The sequence below is a fragment of the Neopelma chrysocephalum genome, unplaced genomic scaffold, assembly GCF_003984885.1.
Source record: "Neopelma chrysocephalum unplaced genomic scaffold, ASM398488v2 Primary Assembly neopelma1_89, whole genome shotgun sequence".
Classification (NCBI taxonomy): Eukaryota; Metazoa; Chordata; class Aves; order Passeriformes; family Pipridae; genus Neopelma; species Neopelma chrysocephalum.
In genome coordinates, this window is record NW_020897751.1 from 681,842 (window position 1) to 705,703 (window position 23,862).

The 23,862-nt window shown below is 47.2% G+C and overlaps 1 protein-coding gene across 2 annotated transcripts in view; it reads left to right on the forward strand.

Moving 5' to 3' along the window:
• Nucleotides 1-22,268, forward strand: part of RNLS (renalase, FAD dependent amine oxidase) — a 61,247-nt gene extending 38,979 nt beyond the window's left edge. For both annotated transcript variants that reach the window (XM_027693077.1, XM_027693076.1), the window contains exons 4-6: nt 9,336-9,509; nt 18,235-18,410; nt 21,939-22,268. In XM_027693077.1, coding sequence (XP_027548878.1) covers nt 9,336-9,509; nt 18,235-18,410; nt 21,939-22,091 — 503 coding nt within the window. In that variant the 3' untranslated portion in view covers nt 22,092-22,268. The remainder of the gene's footprint in view (nt 1-9,335; nt 9,510-18,234; nt 18,411-21,938) is intronic.
• Nucleotides 22,269-23,862: the final 1,594 nt, after the last annotated feature.

Below are 23,862 nucleotides of genomic sequence, written 5' to 3' on the forward strand. Positions count from 1 at the left end.
AAGGATAAACCTCTCCTCCAGCACAGCCTGTTTGGAGTGATTCAGAACATGAAAAAAAAAAAAAAAGAGAGGTCTGAATAAAGGTAATACTGAAACTTCCCAACTGGACTGGCCTGAATAGGGGGAAAAATCCCCTAAAAATCACCCCAAAGGTGATTCTTGTCAAAGTTGAATACAATTCCTGTGACTTTCTGATGTACACAGCTCTACCCTGTGTTTCTGTAACTTTTGCATCCTCCTGGTGACGAACTTCTCTAAAAAGAGAAGAAAATATGTTAATTTTTTGTCTTAAGTGGAAGTTTCCAGTGGCCAGCTGAATCCTTCCTCAATAATTAATGCCTGAAGGCATTTTCCTCTGGTACTGATTTAAATGGAAGTAGCTTTGCTGCCCATTACTGCGAAGCTGCATTTTGGTGCTGTGAGTTTGCATTCCCACTGTCTGGTGTCACGTTCCAGGCACGGAGTGAGTTTGGGAGAAGGGAAGCACTGCAAGGAGTTGCTCTGTGCTGGGACCTCGTGGGGGAACCCCACAAGTTGCTCCAGCTCTGTGTGCCATTATGATCCTCCACTGTAACCAGCGAGGAGCTGCAGCCCAGCAGCCACGAACATCAGGCAGATCTTAATTCAATTTATTTATGTGTTTATTCTGTCCGAGTCAAAACACGGAGCCATAAGCCAACCTCTTACTTGCTTGCCTTGAAAAGCTTTTAATGCTATTTCAGCAACTAGTGTAATATTTAAAGAAAATAAATCCTCTTGACTTTATTATTCAGCTCAGTGCTGTGTACAGTAGGTGCATAAGTTATTTGCTAAATGTTTTATGATGGTGATTATGTAAGTAATGAGCTTTTACGTTTTGGCACCAGAGAGTAACAGAACTGTGTGCAGGACTTTGTAACTTGATGTAGGAAGGAAGCTTAATTTGCAAATTAATCCAGCTTCATCTTCCTGCTGTGCCATGTCATTACAGAGGACTTAGAAGAGCTTCCTTCCTACATCAAGTTACAGAGTAACTTTTGCAAATTAATTTGCAAATTAATCCAGGGGAAATGTGACAATGAGCTTTATTTTTTTTTTTTTTAGCCAAACTTTTCCAAGCCTCTTAGCTCCAAGATGAGATCTTAAATCTATACAGAGGTTCCTGAATAAAATCAGATTTTCTCAAAGTTGTCTTCAGCTTCTGTCGACTTCAGTGCCAGCCACAGAAACTAGTGGGCTTTGTGAGAATAACACATTAAAAATGTTGTTGTAGTATGGAAATGGTATTTGCAGTCCTGCTAGTGAGAGTTACATGAGGCCATGTCATGTTTATTCTACATCATTACCTCTAAATGCTTACAAAGCAAAAACTAGAGTGTACCATGTGCATTTTATTTTTTATTTGGACTTTATTGACCTATTTCTTGGGGTTCTTTCTTAAACGAATCAAATTTCCAAGCATGTCCAAAATCTCTTGGAAAATTCTGAGTATTCCTTGCTGGAAGGAGTTATTCTGTGCCACAGAGATGTTTATCTCTGCTCCCTCCCAAGCAAAACTGGAAGAAACTCCCCAGCTAAAATATGGGCATTTTGAACCATTGCAGGACTGGATTCCTTTCCCCGGGCAGGTTGTGCTGTAACCACAGGAAGGGTTTGGATCGCCAAAAGAATCAGTTATTGTCTTCTCCTTTAGTTTTACTTGCTTGTAAATGTCATGTCCTGTTCTTCCCAGGGTGGGAGCTTAGCAGAGGTTCACGTGTTAAACGAAGATGTGATTAATTTTGAATCCAAACCCTGGATACAACAAACCACGGGGTGTGCTGTGTGTCGTGGGACCAGGCTGCTGGTTGAGAAGCAGCTTCTCAGTCACCCACATAACCAGTCTGAAAAGTTATTTTCCCCATCAATGCAAGCACAAAATAATGTGAATGTGTGCATTAAAGCCACTTTCAGGCTGGAGGCTGAGCACACAGGCCTGAGAGAGCAGCATGGCCACGCTCCTGGGCTGTGGATAATACAGGGGAAGAATAATTGGGGAAAGAGGATGGAGGTTTGTTAAATTTAAAACTGGAATTGTATAGTAGAAGTAACAAAAAACATTGCTGCTTTGAATCTGAGTTTTTTTTGGTAAAAAGTACAACCTGAAGTGGCAGAAATCCTGTGGAGCATCTCCCCTGTTTCCTCATCCCTGCCCTTCCTTCCAAGGAGTGGGTGGTTCTCATCCCTCGTGCCAGCCTTGTCCCCCGTCCTAGAAACGGTGCAGTTCCTTTTCTCTGTTGATTCAAAAGTTGACTTGGATATAAGTGGTGCTGCAGGAGGTTCATGAAAATGTTTCTTGTGCAAATTGATGGAGGTTTTAGTTTAATAGTGAGTGAAATATTGAGGACGAGGAGCAGTGGCCATAAACTAAAACACAGGAAGTTCCACCTTGACTTTAGGAAGACCTTCTTCCCATGGAGGGTGGCAGAGCACTGGAACAGCTGCCCAGGGAAACTGTGGAGTCTCCCTCTCTGCAGACATTCCAAACCCCCCTGGATATGTTCCTGTGTCACCTGCTCTGGGTGACCCTGCCTTGGCTGGGGGGTTGGACTGGATCATCTCCAGAGGTGCCTTCCAACCCCAGCTATTCTGTGAGTCTGTGAATTCTTAATAATGTTGTCGAGAGCAGCTGGTAGACAGGTATCCAAGCATAATTCTTATGAAGTTCATTAAAAAAATCACTTGTTCTGCCTTTTTATCCCCCAGCATCTTTCTTTTCCACTTAATCATCTGCGTTTCGAAATATTCCTTTCCCTTGCATGCCACAAACTTTAGATAAAGAAGCTTTGGGCCAAAGTCAACCAGGACTGCAGTGACTTGGAACAGTTATTTAAGTCCTTGTGGACGTTTCAGATGCTCAGAGGTGAGCGCCGCGTTGGATCCAAAGTGGATTATTCCAACAATGAGAAGTGTCTCCCAACAAATAACTGTGTTTAGTGAGTGTTCCAGTGCAGATACAGGCAGGGCTGCATTTAACCGTTAGGCTGCCTTTTTAAAAAAACTCCCAAGCTGTTTGATAAGGAAGCTGGACTTAGAAACTAAGCCTTTCTCATAACCTCTGCTCCCTCCTACGCAGAGGCAGAGGCAGGAACAGGCTGCATCTTGAATCGGTCAGCGCGGTGGCAGAGGGCCAGTGGCTTGGTGACTCTGCCGAGGGGGACGGCCTGAAAAGCCTGTCCTTTGTCACACCACGCAGCTGGAGAGCTCAGGGCAGCAGCCTCTGCCTCCAGAGAGCAGTAGGAAAGGTCTCTGCGAGCCTGCTGGGGAGGAAGAGTTTGCCATCCAAGGAGGCTTCGTTGTGTGAGGGTTATGATAATGTGCCAGCCTGAATAATTCATCTCCTGCTCTGCCAGCTGTGGCAATAAACTGTCCCTCCAGGTACTTACCCGAGCTGCCCATTCTGATGGGAATCTCTAAACTTGATACCCAGGCTAAAAATATCTTTGCTGCCGTTTACCCACAGCGTTTCCTTTTTAACTTTTAAAATAGTGGTGGGCACTTGCCACTTACAGACACCCTGGCACTGGCAGCGTCTGAGTGACGCGTTTACATTCGCTGCCAGCGTCAGATGCTGCAAGTAAAGTCTTCAGCAAAGCAACCTCAGGAAATCACCAAACCTTTTGGGGGGATTGGGTCAGTGGTGGGGTTATTGAGGGCACGGCTGTGAGAGAGGTGGGTGGTCACGGAAGTATGGGCCAGAAAAAAATGAAGAAGGTGGAGAGAAACCTTCCTAGTCCGAGGCTGAGTTGAGTTCTGGGGGGTTGCAGGGGGACTTGTGCACCAGTTCATTCATCTGCTGGAAAATGAGCAACACCTCCGAGGTCGTTATAAATTTGTCAGGTTTTCTTAATTCTGGATGTCTCACAAAATTTTCCAGGAGGTATTTTCCAGCAAGAAGGAATGGGCAGGGTATTTGACTTCTCTTTGTGAGGAGAAGTAAAGGTGGGGACTGGGAGTTGGGCAGGACTGATTTTGTTTCCAGAAGAGGAAGCTCAGGATCTGAAAATTGCTGGGTGGCTGAGCAGTGACAAAGTCACAGAGCTCAAGCCAGGCTTGAATACTATTCCCACCAAAGCTGTTGGATGATTAGAAGCATAAGAAGTTTCCAGTAAAAGAAGTTAAGACTAAAAAGAGCAATCTTTTCCTGAAAGAGAAAACTGCAAGTCCAGCATCCTCGTATTTTGCTGGTTTAATAGCACTTTCATTCCTTAAAAGTACTGCCATAAGGGGTTTTTTTCCATACTGCTCTGGTGGCTGGTCATGTCTGCTTGTCTCTAGATTTACAGCCACCTTGGCCATACCTTAATAAGTGATTTTTAACCTATTAGGCAGTAACTGTGTGCACTAGAGGACAGTCTGTATCCAGCTGATTGTTGTCTTCTTTGGAGCTGCTGGTTGTCTGGGTGCAACATGGCCTGTGCCACTCAGCAGGACTGGATGCTGAAACAGAATAAGAGTTTTCCTTCTCCCTGGAAGTCTTTTAAACCAGGATCTCTATTTGCTTACCCAGGTTTGCCCACACATCCCTATGGTCATGCAAGAGCTGGATACAGGCATCCCAGCTGAGCTCTGACATCATGTGGTGGCTTGATGGGGAGATAAGTATCCACAGGCTTTCAGAAGTACTGGGTTAGGAACAGTGAAACTTTGCAAAACAAGTATCATTTTCAATGCATCTCACATTGTAGCACCTGCTTTTCCCTGCAGTTCTGAAGTGGTTTCTCCCTGGCCCCAGCAGCTGTGACCTACAGTGGTGGGTACATGGGACTGGGTGGGACGTCACAGGTGACCTGTCTGCTTCAGTTACCAGGCTGAGCTGAGTCCTGTGCTGGCCCATCGTGTCTCATCCCCATCTCTGCCTCCTCAAAAGTGCTGTTGTGAGCCCAGTCCTTGCTGGAGCCTCTGACAGCTGCCACAAACTGGTGGTGAGTGATCCAGGTGCTGCGTGGCTCCTGCAGTGCCTCTCTGCAGAGAAAAGTGTCTTCAAGCTGACAGAGAGTAGGTTTAGATTAGATACTGGAATGAAATTCTTCCCTGTGAGGCTGGGGAGGCCCTGGCCCAGGTTGCCCAGAGAAGCTGTGGCTGCCCCTGGATCCCTGGAAGTGTCCAAGGCCAGGTTGGACGGGGCTTGGAGCAACCTTGGGTAGTGGAAGGTGTCCCTGCCCATGGCAGGGGGTTGGAACAAGATGATGCTTAAGGTCCCTTCCAACCTAAACCATTCTGTGAGTCTGTGATATTGCAATCTCCTCCTGGACTTTGCTGGCAAAAGACTGAATGTCCGGGATTAAACCTCGATCATCCCGGTCGGTTCTTGGCCGTCGGAGCAGCTGGGTTTATTTTTGCCTCCCTGGCCTTGGTGATGGGAGGCTGGGCTCAGTCCTGGCTGCCTGCATGGCCTGGTGCCCGTGCTCCCAGCCTGCCAGCTCAAGCCTTGGCTCTCCTCTCTCTTGCTGGCCCTAATGGGATCTCTGGGTCCTCTCCTTCCCACAACACGAGTGAGGCAGCGAGGTGACATTAAAGTGCTGGAACAGCGGATAAAAGGCCCTGGCTGTATTTATTGAGTGTCACAGATAAGTAATCCACTGTGCTGTCAGTGGCTGGAGAAACAGCAAATGAAGTATGCATGCCCCTTGCTTTGATGTGATGAAATCTCCAGAGGACACTTACTTCAGTGGCACTCGCAGTGCAGCTGTAGCTGAGTTTTGCAGTGGAAAATACAAGATTTTCGTGTCTTTATGCAGTGCTTTAAAAATATTGCTATGGCTGATTCTTATATGCTGGGCAATTCCGTGGTCTGAAAGCTAGAGGGTTGTGTTTTGTTGGTTTTTTTTTTTCCAAAATGTTATTAAAATCATCTTAACCGTTTTTGTTGGAAGGAGAAAAATTAATAGTTATTTTGTGGTTTCATCCACAGCATTAAAACAAGTCTGGTTTTCATTTAAAGCAATAAAAGTATGGAAATTCGAAATGAAGGTTCTCTTCATGTCCTTAGATCAACTTGTTGGCCTTGCTGAAACACATAATGGATGGAGCAGGGGAAAAAAACCTCAGTCTTACAACTCTTAACCTTGTTTCTGCCTGTAGTTCAGCTTTCTTATTGCTGGATTTCAGACTTGATGCCACTTTCTCGCCTGTCTTCTCCAGCTGTAAAAACTCCCTTGGAAAAACTAAATTTGCAGCCTTTTAGGACCCAGTGAACCCCAGGCATTATTTTTTTTAAAAACCTGAGCCATAAGAAGGGAATTGGTGCATCAGTAGTTGAATTAACACACTTTTGAGATGTAAACCTGACTGTTGGGGGTGGTGATTAGACGTTGGCAGGGGCTGCCCAGGGAGGTTTGGAGTGCCCATCCCTGGAGGTGTCCCAGGAAGGCCTGGCCGTGGCACTCAGTGCTCTGGGCTGGGGGACAAGGGGGGCATCGGGCACAGGTTGGACTTGATGATGTCAGGGGTGTTTTCCAAGCTATTTGATTCCGTGATTTTGTGAACTCCTCAGTGTTTCTGGGGTTCACATCTCTCTAGTGAGCAGGCTGTCACTGTCCCCCAAGTGCCTGCAGGCGCTGGGCACTGTCACAGGCTGCCCTCAGCCTGTGTGTTATTCCATCTCCTCGAGGCTTTTTGAAAAGTCACTCCTTCCTGAGGCTGTTCCTTTCCTGGCTGCTGTGAACAAGCCACCCTGGCTGTTTACAGTCCTTTGATCTGTGAAGTCACAGCTCTGTCACTTGTGTCTGCCTGCCCTCCCTCTTCTCCCCTCTCCCGGGAGGGAGGTTGCCCAGCTGGGCTCGTTGCTTTCCATCATCCCCTTTTCCCCATCGTCCCCTGGCCAAGCTCTGGGTGTAGGTGTATAGTTACAGCTCACAAAATCGTGGCTTAGCTTTGATTCCTGCTCTGCTGCTCAGCATCCATCCCCACTGACCCCTCACACCTTCTGAGCCTTTATAGCTTGTGAAGGCAGGTCCTTACAGACATGAGAAGTCTTAAACGAGCCAACTGGCTGCCTTGCCTTTGACAACACTGAACGTTGGTTGTGAAGGCTGTGCCTTCTGAAGGGCTCTTTGTGGTAAACCTGAAGCAAATTTCAACCTGCTGGTCCCTTCCCCTGCAGCTCAGCTCCATCCCAGATGTGTTCCTGCAGCACGGCTTTGCTGGGGGAATTTGCTTTGCAGGCCGGGGGAGGTCTTGTTTATTTTTCTTTCCCCAAGGGGAAATGAGTTGCCAGAGTAACCTGGACAAAGAGTGCTGGTTTAGATGGGATGTTAGGGCTTTGTGTTTGTTTGCTTGTTTATAGGACTTTTAATATTCTCTCGAAGCACAGCAAGAATGTGCAACACATTGTGATTATTTATTGTACTGTAGGAAGGGGACCTGGTGCTGGTGGACATCTCAGAACCCAGCTGGGCAGAGCCCTTACCTGAAAGAGGACTCTCTTCTGGGTGAGATCTGTCCCATGCTCTGTGCTTAATGTGTTTAGCAGCAGATCTGTTCCCTGCCTGGGCTCTTGTGCTTTGCCAGGAGGAGCTGGGACAGGCAGGGCTGAAATGGCCAACGCCGCTGTTCCCGCTTGGAAAAGAGCCCCGAGGTGGTTCCCGGATGCTGGGACCATGTGCCCCTGCTGTTAAATCCATGGCTTCAGCAGGAGCTTAGCACAGGCCAGGGAATATTTCCAGTGGGGCGGGATGTGCGAGGTCCTCTGGCATCCTTTCCTCCAGGGCAGCCCTCCAGTCCTCCCCACAGCCCTGCTTAATCCTTCCCTTTCCCTCCTCCTGGGACAGGCTTTGCCAGGTTGTGGAATCTCCCGGTCCTGGGGGCTGCAGAAGCTGGAGAGAAGCTGTGGAAGAGCAGAGGGATGGAGGAGGAATGAGATGACAGCCTGCCGGAGACTCATGGAGCTGGGGGAGTCCTGCCAGTGCCTGGGTCAACACAAAATGTTTGGATGGCACGGATGAAATCCAGTGCCCTGCTGCAGCCTGGGGTGGTCTCCATGCCAGGCTGCTCTGGAATGTGGGCACAGAGCCCTGGGCACTCAGGAGCCCTGGATCCCAGGGGAGCTGCCTGCCCCGAGGAAAGGCAGAACAGCCTTGGAGTAAATCCTGCTTGGAAAGATCCGGGTGCCAGGGGTGAGGTGAGAGGCAACTGAACCCCTTGGCTCCTTCTCAGAGGGAGTGTTGGAGAGGGAAAGGGAGCTCCTTCCAACCCCATCGTGCTCAGCCAGTCCTGCCCTCCTGGGCACCCTGTCCTCTGCCTTCCTCCCTCTCCACCACCACCCCTGCTGCCAGATCCCCGATTTCTCCTCCTTTTCTCTCCCCAGCTTTCACACTTTGATCAGTGTTTCTTTCTGCCCCCCCCGTCCCATTTCTCCATTCCCCAGCATATTTGTGGGGAAAATCCTCAAAATTCGTGAGGGTTTTTCTTGAAGACGTTTCAGGGTTGGTTTCTGATGGGATCTGAGATGGAATCTGACTTGTGATCCTCTGCATGTCCTGCTCTGGCTCACAGAAGTGTTAGTTGTCCGTTCAGTCACGGGAAGAGAGACATGGAACCCACCTCCACAATTAGTCCAACTGTTGTATTTCTCTTTGGCATGAAATTAAATGGAATTTGAGTGCACAGTGGGGCTAATGCCACTTTGTGCAGCTTTTTATGAGGATTATCGAATTGAGGCAAAAAGCAGATATTACTGTAACTAGGAGATAGAGGAGTTAATCATGGGGAGAAATGGATTCATATTTACTCTGTAAACTGCTTTAAAATACCTTCAGCTGAAGGAGCTGAACCTCACTGCAAACCCTTTGTGTGCTTTTATTCATTCAGGTTGCAACACACAAGTTGTGGGGTATTTTCCCCAGACATTCAAGGGTCTCTGGGTTCATTTTGTCGATATGTGAAGTCATTTAGCTTTTTGTTGAGCCGTACAACCATTTACTTGGTGTGCTTGAGGCAACCCAAACCTCTTATTCCTATTTATTCACCATTTTGAGAAAAGATTTGGGAAAAAGTCACCGGCCATTGAAGTTTCCAGTCAGAGGCGACTGGCAGAGAGCTGGGAGATGAACCACCACCAGCTGGGGGAGGGTTGTGTGTGAAGGACATACTCTACATAATGCACCATTAAAACTTCATGAAGAGGTGTCCCAGAAAAAAAATATTACAAAGCACTAGGCTTAATATTAAATTCTTAGTTTTAGCAGTCTGGTCATTTTCAGGAAGGAATAATCAGCTTAACCGCAGCATTCACATATTTAATGTTCTGAGAGGAGAGAGAGGGATTGTCTGATTTTTTTTCTTTCTCTGTTTTTTTTTTTTTCTCCCCCCTACAGTAATTAATGAAAGTCAAAAGCAGCAACTGGAATCTGTGAGCTACTCCTCCCGCTACGCTCTGGGACTTTTTTATGAAGCTGGTGCACGGATTGATGTCCCCTGGGCTGCTCAGTACATCACTGATAATCCCTGCATACGCTTCATCTCCATCGATAATAAGAAACGCAATATAGGTCAGTGCTCCCATTATTTCCCTTTAACACAGTGACAATGGAGGGTGTAGATCATGAAAAATGCTGTTTAATTGAGTGTTGCTATTCTGAACAGAGCAAGTATTTAACTCCAAGCCGCAGCGGATAGCATTTAATGTCACATTTGGCCTGTAATAAAATACACAATGAAAGCGGGAAGGTCCTCAGAAAATCACCACCCAGCACATGGTTTACGTTACTGCGTTTATGAAACCAGTGTCGGGGGATTTGAGACATCAAAATGTTGCTATTCCAAGAAAGAGCCGGAGCGCCTTTGTTTAAACATTGATTCATGCACATGCCAATTTGTCTTCCATCATCTCACTCTACAACTCCTGTTCTTTCCACTAAGCATGCTTGGAAGTAGTAATGAGTTATATAATTGAGGCTGTTCAGCCCAATTCAGAGTTAGCCAGTGTGCTTTTATAATCATGGAGAATCCTTGAAATGATTGCTTGGTAAGGCTTGGAGAATATCCCACAAGGCAGACACTTCTCATCTATTTCTGGAAGGCGGCAGTCGAGTAAGTATATGTTTTATTTATTAAATGTATTGCATATACGAAGAGTGTGTTGGCATAGAATAGCTCAAGAGAAACCACCAGCATTTGAGTTTAATCAAGTTCATTGGGAGCTGGAAGCACTGCCTGATTCTGTTACTTACTCACGTTGCGACGGTGACCAGGGTGAACCACGAACGTGTTGTGGGGTGAAAAACCTGCCCACCTTTGTGGTGACCCACAGAGCCCTGGGACTCACTGTCACAGAGTAAGGATTCAGCTCGGGATGTTGCCCCTGGATCTGTTGCTGCTGCTGCTGCCACTAATTAGAGTCAGAGAATCCCAGAATGGTTTGGGTTGGAAGAGACCTTAAGCATCATCTTATTCCAACCCCCTGCCATGGGCAGGGACACCTTCCCCTAGCCCAGGTTGCTCCAAGCCCCATCCAACCTGGCCTTGGACACTTCCAGGGATCCAGGGGCAGCCACAGCTTCTCTGGGCAACCTGTGCCAGGGCCTCCTCACCCTCACAGGGAACAATTTCTTCCCAAATCCCATCTAACCCTGCCCTCTGGTAGTTTGAAGCCATTCTCCTCCATCCTGTCACTCCAGCCCCTTGTCCAAAGTCCCTCTCCAGCTCTCTTGGAGGCTCTTTAGGCACTGGAAGGGGCTTTGAGGTCTTCCTGGAGCCTTCTCATCTCCAGGCTAAACAGCTCCAGCTCTCTCAGCCTTTCTTGGCAGAGGTGCTCCAACCCTCTGTGGAAGCCCAAATTTGTTATTTTCCCCAAGAATTTAGCCTGTTGCTCTGAAAAGAGAGGAAACAAAACAAAAGAATGGCTGAACTGGCCAAAATAAGGATGCATCCAGCCTGGTGTGCTTTCTCCAGCAGGGACCAAGAGTGAATATGGAAAAAACAGTGTGAGGAAAGCCAAATACAGATGATTTTTTGTTTTCCTCTGGCATTGTCTCCTTGTTATTGACAGTGTTCAGCTGGAGCTTTTCTTCAATCTAAGATTACATCGCCGTCGTTGCATTTAATGAAAAATACTTGACAGTTAATAGCACCTACTGGTATTATCCATATCTGATCTTAGTCGTGTCGAAGAGGACACAGCCCAAGGGAGAAATTCATCCAGACTTTCCTCACCTGCATTCCTTTGTGGCCTCAAAACGCCAGCGCTGAGAACAATGAACGTGGAATTCTAATGGAATTATCAAATAGCTTTGCCGCCTCCAAATGCAAAAAGTTTAACCAAGTACAAAGCATAATATGTAAAAACCAGAAGTGGTCACCCAGCAATTCACTTTTCTACAAGCAGTGCTGCTGATGGAGGCAGACACACGCATCCACACTTCAGACAAACTGAGTGTGAGATGTATTTACACGTGGAGTCCTGCAACCAAAACATTTGAGTGTAAAGTTCCTTTGTGTGTTTGTTTTAGCGCACCTGCAAGTGTCTTTCGTTTGTGTTTTTCTTTCTGTGCTTCTGCCTGACCTCCAGAACATCTCAGTGGGAGGCACAGCAGCACCTTGCTGTCCCTTTTAGCACCGTGCTCCACTCAGTTTTCTTCTCATTCTTCTGTTCTTCAACCCTGACTGATTGTGATTCATCTGAGGAAGATGATGGTGACAAGGAAAATGTAAGTGTTTAGCTCAGGCTAAGATTTATGTTGTGACTCCTGGGTGAGGCAGCTGAGATCTTTCAGGACAGTCATCCTTCCCAAAAAGCCATCACCTTCTCTTGTTGTTTCTTCACCTGCCTTGATGTATCCACAATAAATGGAGGTTTATCTAACCCTCATTACCACCTCAAATAGTGGCTTTTTAGTAGGCAGCATTGAACAATAGAGATCCAAAGGCAATAACTGTAGCTGATAGTTCTCCCTTGCAGCGGGGTTGGAACTGAATGATCCCTACATTGCCAACCCAAACCATGATTCTGTGAGCTTCCTGCTAAGGGACTCAAATAGCTACATGTCTGACACCTCCCTAAAAACAGGTAGTCTAACCTTCAAAGGCCTAAAGACAAAGTCTGGCCCTCGCTATGGAAGTCCAAGCTGTCCTTTTCATTCATGTGGGGCGTGGCAGTGCCTGCTGTGACTCCTTCAGTAAAACAGAGATGTGCAACTGGTGCAAATTTCACATTTTGCCAGTGAAATACCAAAGCAGCCTCGTTATAATTTACAGTAGGATGGGTTTGTTGGTGGGGCCAGTGAGCTGCAGTCTGTAATTTTCCAGCAATCCCAGCCTTCCCCGAGGACCCCCTGTGCCTTGCAGCGTGGGGGTGAGTGGCAGAGCTCTCAGAGTCACCACTTGTTGTGCGACACCTGCAAACTCACAAAGCCTCTTCTTGCTGGGAGACGTGTCAGCATCCCCTCTCTTTTTGTTTCCTCCTTAATTCCTTTGTGCAGGCTGCTCAAGGCTTGCTGCTTCTTCAGACTAAAATTTAGAGTGTATTGATAGTCTGTGAGTCGTAAGTTTGTGCTCAACATAACTCTCACAGAATGTGCTGAGCTGGGAGGGACCCACAAGGATCATCCAGTCCAACCCTCAACCCTGCACAGGATCATCCCCAAGAGTCACCCCATGTGCCTGATGGGATCACCCAAACCCTCTTGGAGCTCTGGCAGCCTTGGGGCTGTGCCCACTGCCCTGGGGAGCCTGGGCAGTGCCCAAGAACCTCTTTCTAAGATCCAACCTGAACCTGTCCTGACACAACTCCAGGCCGTTCCCTTGGGTCCCCCCAGAGCAGAGCTCAGTCCCTGCCCCTCCTCTGCCCCTCCCCAGGAAGTTGTAAGTGTAGTGAGGTCTCTCCTCAGTCTCTCCAGTTGGTTCCATGGTGGCACAGCCTAGTTCCTGACTGGGAGCCGTGGCTGACCTCTGTTTTCCCCCCATCTCTGCGGGGTCAGTGGGTGATGAGGCCGTTTCTCCGACGCTGCCGTCATCGGTGTCATCGGGAGCGCGGTGGCCCTCTGAGAAGGAAGGCTTTTTCCATCAACTGAGGGCTTTTTCCATCAACTGAGGGCTTTTTCCATCAGCTGAGGGCCTTTTCCATCAGCTGAGGGTCTCAGCTGCTGCCTGTAGAAATCCCATCCCCATCCGCAGAGGTAACGTTACGTAAGGAAGAGCCTACAAGAAGTGTATGTTGAATTCCCCGTGCGCCGGGCATGAATATTAAATATTTGTGTGATTGGCTGCCTTAAACACCCCATCAATATTTATAGCTGGTCGGGGGGACAGTGGGAATTCTTCAGTATAAATTATTTCTGTAATACCGCAGTCTTTGCATCTCTTTGCGTTCCGGAGGACTAAAGATAGATGACACATGAAAATGGAAGTGGTTCCCTTCTTTCACTCCAGGGCTGTATAATTTAAAGGGAAGATTCCTCTTACAGGTTTTTAGGGTTGGTGTGATCCTTTTTAATTTTAAAATACGGATTCCTTTATCTTCTCAGTACCGAAAGAAGAATTTTTCCTCCCAAATGTGCCTTGTCAGATAGAGTAGGTTTTATTCCAGGCAGAATATGGGGCCTTACAAACCACGGGAACTTCTGAGGATAACTGGGAGAGCTCACTAGCCCTTCTGCCAAATAGCAGCAGGGCATTTTGGAAGTGACCCTCCATCGCTCTTGCTTATTTTCTGGGTGTAGTAAAGTCAATCACTGCTCTTTTTTTTTTCATTTTAGGTAGAGTTTTATGAGTCCTGCATGTTGACTTATCTTTTGGCAGCGTGCTGATCCCTCCCAGGGTGCAGGGATACAGTTCCAGCCTGTCTGGAGGTGTCCAGCTTCTCTGCTGCCCTCCACGCTGACCCAGCAGCATTTTCTTTGCAGCCTAATTTCCAGGATTTTTTCTTTCTGGTGTGGCAAATGCCCTTTCCCTTCCCCTCATGCTACCCATGACCTGAACGGGGTTTGAATTGCAAAACACATCTCCCCAGTATGATTAAAAAAGTCCTGAGGGGCAGGAAACAACCACATCTTGTTTTTTATGGGTATCTTTTGTGACTCCAGGTTTTGGGCAGGAACATGAGGAAAAGACTTGATACCATTCCTCTGAGAAGGCGGAAAACATTCCTGTGGGAGATGTGTGCCTGTCACATGCATATACAGTTCTCTTCTGGAGACTGGTTGTAACCCTTGGATCAATCCCTGAGCACTCCAACAATAGGAGTATGATCTCCCTTTGAAGCTGGCTCCAGTTTTGAGCAGGAGGTTGGACTGGAGACCTCCAGAGGTTCCTCCCTCCCTCCCTAAGTCCTGTGACTCTGAGGCAGACAATGTTCTGGTGAGTATTTACTGAACACACTAATAAATGAACTGGGAAGTGAGTCCAAGCAAACCCCGTTGGCGAAGACAGGAAATTCTTCAAGCTCTGTCCACATTTGCTGTCCAGCAAGTTTTAATGTCAGTGCAGCTGAACCAGGAAGAATTTTCCACCCTCTCTGTGGACGTTTTGTGGATGCATCTGTGGAGCCTGCAGACTGATCAGCAGGTCGTGGCTGCTTGCTTTTTATGCCTCCATGGAAGCAGATCTCATTCTCCCGAGGGTTGGTGGATCTCTGGGCTCTGCAGAGCCTGTGAGCCACAGGCCACTTCCAGGGCATGCAGATTCCAGCCTGTGCTGCCTCATGCTTCTCCACAAAAGTGCTTCAGTCCTAAACCAGCACAACCACTTCTAAGGTCAGGGCTGATGAAGCCTCTCTGAACGCCCTGTCCTTGACGCCTCGCTGGACACTGTGTCCCCTGTGGCCCAGGATTTCCTGCTTCAAAGCCTTTCAGCTGAGCAACTGCAAAACATGCTCCACAGCGGCCCTTGGACATGATTATCTCTCCTAGAATATTATTGTTTGGGAAAATCCAGTTGGTTTCTGCTTTCTCAGGGACAGTAGGAGCTGTAGCTGCTGCTCCCTGTGTTTGCCAGGTCTCCCCGGGCAGTGTCAAAGGGCAGAGTACCTTCTGCCATTGATATAGTCCCAGGAGCACTCTGCTCTGTCCCCTTCCTGCTGCCTTGAAATCCATGTTACCCTCCAGTTCTTCCCTCTCCACACTTACTTTTCAACCTGCCCCAGAACACCATCCTGACCATTTGCCAAATGGATCCTATGACTTTCAGGCTCTGATGGTGTTCTCTTTTCTGAGGAAACTCCAGGCCTCCGTGGATCCCAGGGATTGCAGCTCATCTCTAAAATCCCTTTTGAATGTAGGGACTCTGAACCCTGACCTTGGCATAGATTCATCAGAAAAAAGGAGCTTTTGCATTTTGCAAGGAAGAAGATTTTGGTGGACAGATGATCTGCTGTGATCTTTCTCCAGGAACATATGTTTTGGTTTATTGTTTTAGTCATAATTTTATATGCTTTATTTTATTGTGATTTCCCTGTCCCCTCCCTTCCCTGAGACTGTTGGTGAGGAGGACGTGGCCACCACAGGAGCTGACTTCACATTCTCAGTACCATCTGAGAACTTCTCGGGGCAGGAGGAGCTCCCCGTGGGAGGACTTGGCTCCACGGGCCGTTCCCTTTGTCACTGTCCTGGAGTACAGAGTGCCTGGAGGAATTCACCCCTGAATCCTTGTATCCCATGTGACAGTGACAGCCATGCTTCCAGCCTGAGCAGCTTCACCCAGGACACCCCAATTCCACACTAAATGTGTTACTCAAAGCTAAGAGCCACCTTTCTGACACCAGATGTCCTGGAGCTGCAAGCCACTGTGCTGGGGAAGTGAGCTCTGTTCTCTGTCTTCTTTTCCAGGGATCTTTTATTAGCCCCATCCTTTTTCTGGAAGACAAGGCTCCTAACAGGCTTAATCCTGTATAAATTCTCACTGTCAGCAGTCTGTTCTCCTCTTCTTTAACACAGCCCGTGTGATTTCTCCAGCTGGGAATTAATGACGAGTGTTGAGACAGTCCCAAAACGTTAAGAAGCTGATGGCTGCTGCCTTCTGCTCACAATCCAAAAACCTTTCCCCTCATTCCCAGGTTCTAGGTCAAGTTCCAGTTTCCACGGGAAGTTCAACTTGGGGAGACTTTGCTGCTCAGTTCATGGCTGGCACTGGCCAAAGTGTAGTGTATGGTGAGCCTTAATCACTCCCATGCTCTTTGTCCTTGACACCCCTTCTAGGGAGCTGATGTGTCCTCTCCTTATGACAGCTTGTACTTCATGCTGCTCAGTGATGGAGGTTCTCCTCCTCTGTTTTCATGGATTTACACAAATTCTACCATGTTCCAGCTGGAGGGAGGAGGGTGAGGGACTCTGGCCTGTCCCTGCTCCCGGCAGAGCAAATGTCACAGCTACAGCAGGTGTCCAGGGGAGTTGGGGCAGTCCCCAAGGATGGAAACCCCCCCCAACACTCAGGGCCCCACAGGACCATCCCCAGGAGTCACCCCCTGTGCCCCAGAGGATCATCCAAACCCTCCTGGAGCTCTGGCAGCCTTGGGGCTGTGCCCACTGCCCTGGGGAGCCTGGGCAGTGCCAACCACCCTCTGGGGGAAGAACCTTTCCCTGAGATCCAACCTGGCCCTGCCCTGACCCAGCTCCAGCCATTCCCTGGGTCCTGTCCCTGGTCCCCCCAGAGCAGAGCTCAGTCCCTGCCCCTCCTCTGCCCCTGCCCAGGCAGCTGGAACTGCAGTGAGGTCTCCCCTCAGTCTCCTCTGCTCCAGCTGAACACACCAAGTGCCCTCAGTGTCCTCACACAGCTTCAAATCAAGGACCTTCCCCATCTCCGTGTCCCTCCTTTGGACACTCTCCAATGGCTCAATCTCTCCCTTCCATTGTGTCCCCCCAAACTGCCCCAGTGTTTAGGTGAGGCCTCCCCAGGGCAGAGCAGAGCAGGACAATCCCCTCCCTGATGCCCCCAGGACAGGGTTGGCCCTCCTGGCATGGCCATGGCCATCTTGCATCCTTGCCTCAAACAAAGGAAATTAAAACCTCCCCAGCAGCCCTGGTTTCCCAGCAGGCTGTTGCAGCCTGATCTAAACACACTGGAAGGAACAGGATGGGGTTTTACTCCCCCAACAGTTGCTCACCCACGGGGCAGCAGGACTGAGATCCCCCCACTGCTCTCAGGGAAAGATCTATTTTGGCCCCCTGTTTTAGCCAGTACTTTTGCAGAAGAAAGGAAAGGGCTCGAGGCTAAAGTTGATCCTGGCGGGCTGCATATTTCAGTGCTGGAAGGCTGTGACTCAGTGGCTTCTGGAAGCTCTCCAAGCTATCAGTAGCTCAGAGAAATTAAAAACTCAACGAACTGCCTGTTCTCCAGAAACTTGTTTTGTACGTGCTGTGGAAGAGATGAGAGATTTGAGAGAAGGTGGCCCTTGGCTGGGATCATTGGTGGGATCACTGGTGGAATCATTGGCTTTAACAAGACACAGCAAGCAATGAATATTTATTTTATTAAAATGCTCTTTTAATGAGCCTTTTTGCCAAGTTGAGGTGGAAGTATTTGCCCAAATACCATGTACACTGTCATAAATCCCACGGTACCTAATAGGCTTCCCTACATGGTCTTCTGTCCCTCACATTCTCTATGGAGAGACATCAGAATCCCTGTTTTCTCCCCCAGAAGGGGGAAGGAAAGACTGAGTAGCGTTTCTGATGTTTCTCCAGACAGTTGGAAAAGCCGATGCCTCTTCCTTTGTGGGTTCCTCGCTCATAAAACGCTTGTCACCTGAAAATAAAATATTTTTTCTAGGAATGTGCTAATTCAAAGAGAGGTTTAACCAGAAAAGGCTTTCTGCTTCCAAAAGAGGGAATTCCTGGTTAATGGAGTGAGAGGGAACCGCTTAATTCAAACACCAGCTCAGTCTCAGCTGAAATGCAGCAAAGACCATGCCCCATCCCTGGATGTGTCCCAGGCCAGGCTGGATGGAGCTCTGAGCAACCTGGGCTCATTGAAGATATCCCTGCCCATGGCAGGGGGTTGGAACTAGATCATGTTTAAGGTCCCTTCCAACCCAAACCATTCTGTGATTCAAGTCTTCTGTATTTCCATGTTGCAGAGATTGTCCCCCTTGACTTCTTCTTTGTGTTCTTTTTGGACAACTTGTGTTGTTGTTCCTTGTGGGTTTTTTCCAGCTGGAAGAACAGGGTGGTACCACAGATATTTTCATTCTTATTGACTCCTAGGCTGGAGGCACAATGGTCAGCATGTGGGGAAGGCAAGTATTAGTGAGTGATCCTTCAAAAGCATCTCTCTTCTTTCTTTCAGAGTCTCCTGAAGTTGGGCCTTCCCTGGTTGTCCACACGACTGTGACATTTGGAAGTGAGTACCTGGATTCAGACCCTGCAGAGGTGCAGCAGATCATTCTCAGTCACCTGCAGAGGATTGTCCCATCCCTGCCTGAACCAAGCAGCATCAAGTGCCACAAGTGGAGATACTCCCAGGTACTCTGCGGTGGGATCAGCCTGGAGCTGTGCTTTTCACCCTCAGGGAGCAAGAGGAAAGGGGGTAGTTGCCCAGTATCCATAATACATTCCTCCACGTAGCCATGAGCAGCATCCAAGGCTGGCCAGCACAGCCAGGTCATTTCTAGCCATGTTTCTGCATCATGGACCTGGCTCAGTGGTCAGTCCTGCAGCTCTCCTTGTGAGGAGGGACAGGAGCAGTGTGCAGGAAGGAAGTAAATCCCACGTACTTCAGTGGGATTTTCACTGGTATTTAAAAACATGACTCAATCCATTTCTCCGCATCCAAAAATATGTGATATTATTAGCAAAATTCCCACCCTACCACAGAGCAGCAGAAGTCCTTGAGTTCAGAGGGACTAATTGTTATTATTTGATTTGGCCCAGTTCAATTTAACAGCATGTTACGCAAAAAATATTTTAAAGTAAACTACCTAAGGGTAATAATAGCAAAATGTGTATATTTCACAGGCTTCTTTTAAAAATCCAAGGAAATTGTTGGCAATTTCCTAAAGTATTGGAGTGTATCTACATGTTTACCCAAAGCCTCTCAAGTTAAATTACATTGGTGAAATTGAACGTGGAAGTTGCTGCAAAATATTTACTTTTAGAGCAGTCCCCTAAAAATTTCTCCTTTTTATGAAGTCTGGAAAAGTTGCTGCAGACAAATGTTGTGAAGTCTGCTCGTAGCCCTTGATCTGCATCCAATTTGGGAACCTGGTCTCGTTAGCACAGAGTTTATTTTTCTGGGAGTTAGGTATTGGTGGATTGCAAAAGCGACCTTAGCAGAGGTATTATTAATATTTATATAAATCATATCAAAATCATGGTATGTTTTGTATGTTGCTCTTACCAGTTCGGGGTTGGGTTTTTTTGCAAGAAAAAAAAATAAATCTAAGTCTCCATACAGTTGTCACTGTTCAGGGATTGTTTTCTGGTTGTGACTTCTGGTGTTTTCTTCTGCCTTCCCCGTTACCTTCCTGCCTCAAACTGCTTGTGAGCACCAGAGCTGCAGGTGGTAGGGAGGAGAAGGGCTGGATCAGTCTCCAGCAGACAGACACTTGGCTGGCCAGCTCTGGAAAGGGTTCCCAAAACAAAGTAAGAAGTATTTCTAAGCAGAATTAATACACCCTACGTTCTGCTGCTATCACAGATATACAGCATAAAATCTGTCCAATTCAGCTGCTTTGCTTCATGTGTGCAAGGAAAGGGCTTAATGTGCCTTTCCTTGCACTACCCACACTCTTAGCACAGTGTCAAAGGTGACATATAAGGTGACATGCATTATATGTGGCCCATTTGGATTTATTCCACCATGGATAAAGGAAAAGACAGGAATGGCAGTTAATTTCTTCCTAATGAATCAAGAGAAAAAAAGTCTCAGTTGCATTCTACGAAGCAACTGTGCTTTCTGCAGCCTGACAAAATGATGGGCACACGGGATTGATTGTAGAATCCTGGAATCACAGGATGGTTTGTGTTGGAAAGGACTTTAAATCATCTCATTCCAAGAGAAAGGAATGACAAGGGACACCTTCCACTAGACCTGGGTGCTCCAAGCCCCATCCAGCTCCTGTCTCTGTTGCTGCAAACCACCTTCAGCAGCTGCTGGTGCTTTTGGAGGAATTACCCCCAGCCTGTAATTCGGGAGATGAATGTCAATATGTCTGAGGTTGCAAAGCAGTCGCTGTAGGTCAGACGTGTTATCTCCATAAAGAGATCTCTAATGCCACCCTATAAAATAATCACTGCCTAAATTAAATATCTGGGACAGAGCTCCCTCTTTCTCTTAAAGCTATCTTTGCTTTCAATTATAATAAGCTGTTGCCACAGAGGCAAAGGGAACTGATAAGATGGGTGCATCTTTCCCCTGACTCTTTTAGATGGGATTTATCCTACTTGTTAATTAAATCCGGCTGTAACATCCTTCACATGGCCAAACACAATCCTGGGATTAAAATGCAGACATTACAATTATCCGTGGCAGATGAGGGATTAGGACTCCCAAAATTCTACTGACACTGCTTAGCAGCACAGCTGCAGTTCTGGATCCCCTGCTTTAATTATGGGGAGGCACCATTAGCATTCAGAGCCACCAGCTTCCCAACCCATCGTGTGCCTTTGAGAGAGTCCCTTTATGTGGAATCATGGAATCATTATGGTTGGAAAACAAGTCCAACCTTTGACTGAATACCAATAAGAGTAATCTGGAATTTATGTTGGACACCACTAGAAGAATGTGAAGGAGGAGGAGGATCATTCCTTTCCCCTGCCTGGGGTGAGGATCTTTCATACATGGCTCACACAACCTTGCCATGCAGGTGAGAAGGTGCAGGCTGAGGTGTGGAAATACTGATCCTGTGGTCAGGATCACAAACCAGGAGCTGTTTGGTACAGCCAGCATCAAACAAGCACTGAGCAGCCAACAAGGAAGGACACTCGAAAAACCTTTTTCTGCTAAACCTTTCTTCATTCTTTATACTCAGCTAGATGTGTAAGAAAAAATTTAGGAATAAATTAAATACTGACTTAAAATTAGTCTGAGAGGACTGGATTTCCCATACCTGGATAGGCTCTTGTGTTAAGTTGGGTTGCAACTGGCTGTTTCAGGTAACTGCCTCCTTTAAAGAGCTGCAGTGACACAAAATGCAGCCAGTGACATAAATGTGGCTGGTTTGCAGCTGCTCCACACTTGGCAGTGGCAGAAAATGGCTCAGCAGTGGCCAGCTGAGTGGACATCTGAATCAGTGGAAAAATGCCCTGGACTTAGCAAGATTCCTTGGACATAAGGGCTTGTTCAGTGAAGCTGACAGTCCCACAGTGGGACACAGGAATGTTTCACTGCCCAGGAGTCCAACACGTGTCCTTGGACCAAAGGCAGAAAATCCAGAAATGATGAGAACAAAATTGTCCTCTCTGTACCATGCTTTAGGAGCCTGTGGTTTGATCTTTATTCCTGGTCTACTGATGTGCTCCTGCCCTTTTGTTTTCTCTCTCTGTCTTTGCCTTTCTAGATGTTTTTCTCTCTTTTCCAACAGTTCATCCTTACGGATCTTGTCTTGTCATTCCTTTTCTCGGACTACTTCTTCCCACCTTCCTCCTGCATCTTGTGGCATCCCTGGATGGAACTAGGTGATCTTTAAGGTCCCTTCCAACCCAGGCTTTTCCATGATTCTGTGATTCTATGATCTTCTTCCGTTTTTTATCCTATCTGCCTGTGCCTGCCTTGCCCTCACATTTACCTTCTGCTGCCTTGTCTCCACGCTGAGATTCACCAGTGCTGCTCTGGGATGCACTGATCCAGCACAACATGGACATGTAGGTTTGAAACAGGCTAAACAATGTTTGACACAGCCAGGAGAGATGATCTTTAAGGTCCCTTCCAACCCAAACCATTCTGGGATTCTTACCAAGGCTTTCCCTAAGGAAAAAAAACCCTTCTAGTGTGAAATTCAGGTAAATGAGGTACTTTTCTCTTCCAACTCTCTGTATGCTTTTCTTTTCCAGGTTACAAAGGCTGTGCCCAATTCTCCAGGACAAATGATTCTTCATACTCACCCTCTTCTGATTTGTGGGGGCGATGGATTCACCCGCTCCAACTTCGATGGCTGCATAGAGTCTGCCATGAGTCTTGCAGAGGCTGTGAAGCCTCATTTATAGCAATTTCCAAGTCAAGCTGCTGAATTTCATCTAGATTTATGATGAATTTTCCTGTGATTGATTGAATTCGAGGTTAGTGTCAACATCACCGGCCTCTGTCTTGCTAAAATAAATAAAGGGAGATGTATCGGTGTGCTGTAATAATTACTGGGATAGAATTAAATTGGATTTTCCAGAGTCTGTGCTGTGAGTGGTTACTTTGATTGAAGTAAAGCTTTTTCTGGCACTAGTCAGAGGCAGGGAGCTCCAGCAGCCTTGAAAATTATGTCAAGGAGAGGAGCCTGACTTGAAACAGCACAAAAATCCACGGAGCTGCCGAGTTTGCTCCTTGTAAACTCCTTGTTTACTCCTTGTCTTAGTGACAGGACAAGGGGGAATGACTGCAAAATGACTGAGTAGGTTTAGATGAGATGTTAGGAATAAATTCTTGGCTGTGAGGGTGGGGAGGCCCTGGCACAGGTTGCCCAGAGAAGCTGTGGCTGCCCCTGGATCCCTGGAAGTGTCCAAGGCCAGGTTGGAGGGGGCTTGGAGCAACCTGGGCTAGTGGGAGGTGTCCCTGTCCATGGCAGGGGTTGGAACTGGATGAGCTTTAAGGTCCCTTCCAACCCAAACCATTCTGGGCTTCTCTGAGCATTTGGAGCCTGGGAAGCACCAGAAGGAGCATGCACAGTTGATCCCAGAGATTCCATACATCCATGCGGGCATTAGGGCTGCTGTCCCAGAGTCATCCTGGGAATAAACATTGACATCTGGGCTGTACCACGAGTTTGCCACAGCAGAGAGACTGACCAGGGGGGTGGATACACTTAAAATAATTCAGTATTTGCTAGGTTGGAGAGTGCCAGGCTCATCATGGCTCTGCCAGTCCAGGATTCAGAGCAAGGAGCAGCCCTTTCCTCCTTCCAGCTGCTGGAGGAGTCGGGGCAGGAGCAGCCAACACTGAAGGTGGTTTAGCTGCTTTGCCTGGCAAATACCAAGAGGAAGGAGGGAAAGGAGTTTATCTAAGCGTGGTCTGGGGCAGTGTGTTAGTAAGAAAACTGTGCTGACATTTCAGAGTTACCTCATCACCACCATAAAAGCTCAAAGTAAACAGCCAGTCCAAAAATTAGGTGACTTTTAGACAGCTCGATACTTTATTTTGGCAGAACAGGTGCAGAAATAGCAGGACAGGTCCAGGGAAGGGTATAAATGGGCTTGTGAGTGAATGAACAAGGAATTTGATTTGAAATACTAAAAAAAAAATAAACAGCAAGTATAATTGTGTTGAAAATACTACCTGTCAGGGTTTCAAGTATTTCTAAGCTACTAAACTGTGTTTCTGTGAAGTCAGTTTTGAAATGACTCAAAAATTAACCAAGAAATCATTTATTTATTCTAAATCTGATTTTAACTCGCCCTTCCTCTTAAATCACATGTCACAAGTTTAGTGCCTCTCTACCACAGCACTAAAAATAACAAAATTTACCAGACAGAATTTTAACCATTAGAGGAGTCCAATTCAGCCACTTCTTTTTTTTTAATATCCCTGCATTTGACCAAAAATCTGACATCCTGTATGCACAGCAGCTGAACACTGGGATTTATTTGTGTTTGATCATTCCCAATGCAGTATTTAAAGTGAGTCCAAGAACTTTAAAACTTGATAATTTTAAAAGCTTGCAGAAAACTGAATGTGAGGCATCTCTGACTTAACACTGTGTTGTTCCTCTCACTGTCTCTCAAAGAGCTGTGCTCCAGAGAGCTGTGATGTTCTCTCAGGGGCTTTTTATCA